Below are 6,526 nucleotides of genomic sequence, written 5' to 3'. Positions count from 1 at the left end.
CATTGTTTCCATCATCTCACCTCGCCAGGCAGGCATCTTTTGGGGTGATACGTGCTATCAGAAACAATGCAGACAAACATACTTCTCATATGGTAGTGGGTGGCCAGGACCTCAAATAACCATACTACCAATATTTGTTTTTGGGCTTTTTGTGAAACAATTGGTGATATTGGTTTTCTTTGGAGGACATTCATTCTGCACTGTAAAAACATGTATTTTATCTCATACCTTGCCTCAGAGGATCGCCTATCCTCTGGTTTATGTTCATCAGAATCCCCACATCTGTAATAAGATGACACCAAATGTACTGGACTACAATTATTGTGTAAATTTGAACACCCTCTGTTAAATCTCGAGGTGTAGTGGGTCTTCTCTGATTGTGTGTGTTATCAGGTCTCAAGGAGGAAGCATCAATGGCCAATATATCGCTTGCCATCAAACCAATAGAAAACAACCACAGAAGAAAATGTTCCACTTGAAGGACCAATCACAACTTATACTTCCTTTAATGGAAAAGTCAGAGCAGCTTATATCTATGAGTAAAATGTGTTTCGCTCTCTTTGAGCTCTCTGTCATCATCACACATGGACGGGCTGCGCGTTTTTCTGGTCGTTCTCTTTGGTAATTCTTTTGATAAAAAATTTTGATGACTAAATTATAGTTATGTTCCATTTTACAAATAATTTATATCTACATACTCATTGTTGTTTATTAGTAAGCTGCACTTTCTGTGCTGTGAAATCCTGTAATGCTACTTTTATGACTGTGTTTTTATTGCAGGAGCTGTTTCTTTCAGTCAGGATCAGATTCCCAAACCAGTGTCGGAGGTGACAGTCAGACCAGGAGGAAACATCACTCTGTACTGTGACTGCAAAATATCTACTGGAGTATACATAGTGTGGTACAGGAACTGTTCTCATGAGAACCAGCCCACTCTTGTTCTTAAAACAATGGGTTATTCGGTTCCTTTTGAATTTTTGAAGAACCATTCTTCTGAATCCTATGACCTGCTGATCAGGAACATCACTGATTCTGATGAGGGGCTCTACTACTGTGGAACTCAACAGACCAAGGTGGAGGATAAAGAATTAATCACTTCCAAATACATTTACAACTATGGCAATGTAGCAACAAGGATCATATGTGGTAAGTGTTCTTTGTTTTATGTGTGAGTGTGATAGCGGTGACAGTCTGAGGTGAAAAAAAAAACAAAAAACAAGAAGTTTGTGAGGTCAGACTTTAATGAAGCTAATTAAGACAACTTCGTGTTTGATCCAGACAACACCAGTGAACCTCAACATCATAAGACTCATCAGGACTGTAATTTGTGTTGGGTGCTGCTATTCACTCTGTGTCCGGCCTTTGCTGTTCTCTCCTCTCTCCTGTCTTCGCTTGTGGTTCATCAACTCTTTCAGAAAAAAGGTATCTTCTACATATGTCACTTTTCAAGCCTAACATTATTTATCATTGTATGAGGTTGGGTGTAACATGCTGTAATGATTTATGATTTATCTCTACAGCTAGAGAATCTCAGGTTGATCAGATAAGACCTGACACTAGAGGCCAAACACGACTGAATCAGGTATTTTCTACCATCTTTTTTTATGACTCATAGTATTGAATCAGTATGATCATGATTTTAATCAACAAATGTTAAATCTTAGGATGAAGATATGTGTTACGCTGCGCTGGAAATCCGTCAGGCCTCACAGAGACCAAAGACGAAGAAAATGCAGAGTTCGGACTTCAGCACCTATTCTGCGATCAATACTTCTAGGGTGTAGAGGACCTAAAAATGTAATACAATAAATTGTATGATGATATTGAGTTATATAATTAATTTTGTAGGGACACATATACACCATTCCGTCATTTAGCTTTCCCTTTTAAAGCTGAGCAACAATCATCATCATCATCATTATCATATGATGAAATACAGGTTGTTTTTTTTTTAAGAGAAAATTAAGAATCAAAGAGATTATACTAAACTTTTGTCTTTTTCCATATAAAACTGTTTTTCATTGTGTCAGGTTGTTTTGTACTTGTATACTAATGTAGTGTATTTTAATTCAGCCATTCTGAAAAGAATAGATGCATCCTGTGTATTTTATTTCCTTACACCAATTAAATAACAGATTAAAAATTGATAAGCTGAAGAAATAAATAAATAAAAAAACTCCAGATAGAAAGGCTTGTCTGTTGTTGCTGATAACAATTTGCTTCAGACTCACTTTTTTTACAGATTGAAATCGATCTGTAATATTTTGTAAAGGTCAGGGCCGGCTGCTTGTCTGTAACAAGACACGAAAGCTGTTTTCAAGCAATTTCCTGTTTTTATCTCAAGTTTGCCATCAGCCCCGACCCGTCATCAGCAGTGTTTGATACAACACCAAGTATTTTCTATGTTGGGACTGATTTTGCTACAGAGAATAAAACTCAAGGAAATGATTGTGTATTTAGGACAGGGCAAAAACCAAGCTAGCTACAGTTTAGCTTATTTATTTACAAATGCCCCTGCGACATCTTTTCTGAGAAGTTACCAGACATTATTGTAGCACCTTTTGATGAGCAAAGTTCACAGGAAACCCACAATGACAAACAGACCCTTAAAGGACTGGAAAGCTTAATGTGTAAACAGACTGAACCTGCAGATTAAAGCACAGTTCCATTCCCCATATACATTGTGAACACCGATCATAAGATCATACCTCAAAGAGACACACACACACGCACACACACGTGCACGCACACACACACACTCACACACACACACACACACACACAAATCAAAACATACAGCAAAGCTCTGAGCCCTAAATCAGTCTACTTCAGAAAGTGTGCACATGGTACAATTCTTCACTGACTGTTGAGCAGGGTGATGTTAAAGCATATATAACAAAGCCAGAATATAAGCAGCTCTGTAGGCACCACAGCTACGTTTGGAGGTAGAGTGTTTTTCCGACTCTGCATCATATCAGTGACCACAACATAACTTTGTGAATCAGTCACACCAGCTGCACTGTTTACATACACATACTGAGTGTTAATGTGGTTTCATACACAAATTGTGAGTGATGTGTGGTTGCTTTGCATCACTTTATCTGGATAACACACATCTAGAGGACTTTTTTGTAGGTAGATTAAGATATAAATTTTCACTTGTTCACACAACGATAGATGGGGTATTTGTCAAAAACAGCTCATTTCAGAGACACTTTTTTCATATATTTCGGAGCGCTAGAAAACAGAGAAGGTTGGGGAGATGCTGATGGGGTAATCTCTGTGCAGTCAGTCACACTAGCTCCAGAGAGAACTCTCCTGACCTCTAGTGGAAATGTTAAACCAAGACGAGCCCAAACTGGATTATAATTTGCCAACGTGATTTTAAACTCACTACATTTGCTGCAGCTTTATATTAAAATAAAACAATGAGCATGTATGATTCGTTTTGGTTTGTTTTCGTGGCACAATATGATGGGGCCAAAAGATTCTGGATCTAAAATCATGTAATACCTTAACCTTCCTATTGTGTCCTGTTGTGTGACCCGTGTTTGAATTCAGTAACTTACTGTTCATCCATAACCATAAAATATATATACTTACTTTGATATTTTATGTTTTATGTTTAGACCACATTTAACTTACAATGCACAAATCATTTTTAGTTTAAATAGGCACAATTGATCTACTTCATGTCTTATGTTGAACAGAACAGGCAAATATTATCAGACTGAGATGTTCATGATGAACACACACAAACACAACAATTCCCCAAATAAACTGTTTGTATTTTCTTATGTTAAAATGAACAATTATAGTTATATCTGTTGTGTTATGAGTCAAAATTGACCAGAAATACTTTCCTATGAAAAAAATACACCTGTATATATTTACATATTCCAAGCAAAGCTGTCACATGCTGCCCAGATTTTGATGCTATATTTTCCAAGCTGACTGGCAATGCATTGTATGTTTAATCTTTGCATCAATGCAAAAACATGACTTAGCATTGCACCTGTAGAAAGTAACCACAGAAGAAAGTGTTCTGTTCAATGAGCCAGTTACCACTTATGTTTCCTTTGATGGCAAAGTCTGCTCAGGTCTTGACATCCATGAGTCAGACACGTTAAGCTGTCTATCAAGTCCAGGTCATTATCACACATGGATGGGCGTGATCTTCTAGTTGTTCTCTTCGGTAATTCTTCTGACATACAGTATTAGAAATTTCATTATAATTGTTTGCTCTCATTTTGACTGTCAAATCATGTGCTCATTGTTGTTCGGTTGACCAGTAACTTGCATGTGTTGTAATGTGGAAAGCTGTAATACGGGCCACATTTAAACCTGCTTTTTTAATTTTTTTTTTCTTTTTGCTTATTTATTTATTTTTCTGCAGGGGTTGTTTCTTGTAGCCATGGTTGGATTTCTGGATCAGTTTTGGAGGCGACAGTCAAACCCGGAGACAACGTCACTCTTTGTTCTCATGAGAACCAGCCTTCTCTTCTTTCATTTGGTCAGAAACCAGTCCTCTGACTCCTACGACCTGCTGATCACGAACATCACTGATTCTGATGAGAGTCTCTACTACTGTGGAAATGATAGGTGATGATGAAGTCCACTCTACAGCAACGTGACTAAAACATGTATTGATGTGTATGTGTGTATTTTTTTGTGGTTACGACACACAAATGTTTGGCAGTAAATTAGAGTAGTGTAACACTGTGATCTTGATAATTCTTCTAAACAACAAATGGACTGGAAATCCATCAGGAATCACAGAGACCAAAGAAGAAGAAAACCCTGGATTCAGATTTCAGCACCTATTCTGCCATAAATCCTTTAGCATGTATTGAGCCTAACAATTAAACAAGAAATTGTGTAATGAATTTATTAGTGATGTATTTTACTGATATTAACATTTTACCTGTAAACTTTTTTCAGAAATAATCTCTGTGTAAATAGATAGTTGTTACACAATTGGGAACTATTTCATTATTGTTACATTATATTGGTTAATCAACTTGTGCACACAGAGGTTATACATCAGGTTTACTAGTTAAGGTAACCTCTGCTCCCACTGTTTCAGATTATTTTCTAACCCCACTGTTGGTAGCATGAGCCACAGTGTGTATGAATTCATTAATGGAAAAATATTTACAGTGACTGAATTCCTTCCTTCATCTTTTTTTCTTCACAGAATAGATGCAGCTTGTGTGTTTTATTTTCCTCCACCACCAAAATAACAATTAAAAAAATTATCAGATACATGTTAACGTCTATAAAACCTGTTTGATGTTGTTGATTACAATTTAACTTCAGGTTCAGATTTTTGATTTGAAATCGATCTGTAACATTTCATAATGATAGTGATGTTTGATGGTGATGATTTCTATGACAAGACACGAAAGCTGTTTATAAGCCATTTCCTGTTTTTCTTAGTTAGCCACCAGTCTGTGTATCATTCACCAGTAGTCTGATACAATTACAAGTAAGACCAGCTAACAGCAAACCCAGTGAGAAACTGCCCCTCATATGGTTGCACTTTGTGTGTGATTTGTTTGCGGACAGTATGAGTTCATATATTCAAGATATTCTGTTTGTCTGGATCCTTATATCTAAATAAACATCTTGTGGCTGGTTGGATGGTTGATGATTGTTACTATTAAACAAATTACTTATTACACATTTTTTTTTATGATTTTTCTTTTCCTGGGAATATCAATGACCGGTGGACAGATGTAAATGGTGTGATCTCTGAACAATGAGCCACACTAGCCCTGGTGAAACTCTCCTGGCCTCTAGTTGAAATTTAAGTAATAGATCAAATAGGAATTAAAGAAGAAGTTTGACCCCAAACTGTCCCCAACAAGTCCAAACTAAACAACATAGTGCTAATTTTTTATTCTAAATTTACTACAGCTGCTGGATTCTATTATTGCGTACAAGTACTCAACAGTATTGGTCCCGACCAGCTTACCAGTGTCACAAAATCCAAAGCATTGGCCTAACAAGAATGATGGAGAAAAATTTTCATATATTTCTATATATATATTTCATATATACTAACAAAAATTACTGATAAAGAATCGTGTAATGCCAATTCACTGATGTTTTCTCATAGTAAGGTATAAAAAGTCATTGTATAGTAAGGAAAAAAAAGTCATAGTATAATAAGTCTTAAAAAATGCCATAGTGTAGTATGGCATAAAATGTCCTAAAGTCAAAAAAAGTCATAGTAGTCATAAAAAAGTTGCCAATTAACCTGATATGCATGTCTTTGGATCGCAGGAGGAAGCCAGAGTACCCAGGGAGAACCCATACAAGCGCAGGGAGAACATGCAAACTCCACACAGAGAGGACCCCAGGCCTGGCATTTGAACTCAGAACCTTCTCACTGTGAGGCGATAGTTCTACCCACTGCACCATCGTGCCGCCCCATAATAAAGTCATAGTATGGTAAGTCATGAAAATGTTATAGTATAGTAAGTCATATAAAATCATAGAATAGAAAGGCATAAAATGCCTT

General features: G+C 36.6%; 1 protein-coding gene across 4 annotated transcripts; it reads left to right on the top strand.

Moving 5' to 3' along the window:
* Positions 1–564: 564 nt before the first annotated feature.
* On the top strand, positions 565–5,638 carry LOC111231465. 4 transcript variants are annotated; one of them, XM_022758566.1, is made up of 6 exons: positions 565–621; positions 781–1,146; positions 1,279–1,422; positions 1,521–1,582; positions 1,665–1,797; positions 4,397–5,638. In XM_022758566.1, the coding sequence occupies exons 1-5, from the start codon at positions 585–587 to the stop codon at positions 1,782–1,784; spliced, it is 729 nt and encodes a 242-aa protein (XP_022614287.1). In that variant the 5' UTR covers positions 565–584; the 3' UTR covers positions 1,785–1,797; positions 4,397–5,638. The 4 variants fall into 4 exon arrangements, 3 of the variants coding, with proteins under 3 accessions (XP_022614287.1, XP_022614285.1, XP_022614286.1); XR_002665501.1 differs by lacking the exon at positions 4,397–5,638 and having other exon boundaries at positions 1,416–1,422; positions 1,665–2,183; XM_022758564.1 differs by lacking the exon at positions 1,665–1,797.
* The last annotated feature ends 888 nt before the right edge of the window (positions 5,639–6,526 follow it).

The sequence above is a fragment of the Seriola dumerili genome, unplaced genomic scaffold (genome assembly GCF_002260705.1).
Source record: "Seriola dumerili isolate Sdu_G_001 unplaced genomic scaffold, Sdu_1.0 BDQW01000301.1, whole genome shotgun sequence".
Classification (NCBI taxonomy): domain Eukaryota; kingdom Metazoa; phylum Chordata; class Actinopteri; order Carangiformes; family Carangidae; genus Seriola; species Seriola dumerili.
This window is presented reverse-complemented; position numbering and strand designations above follow the sequence as displayed.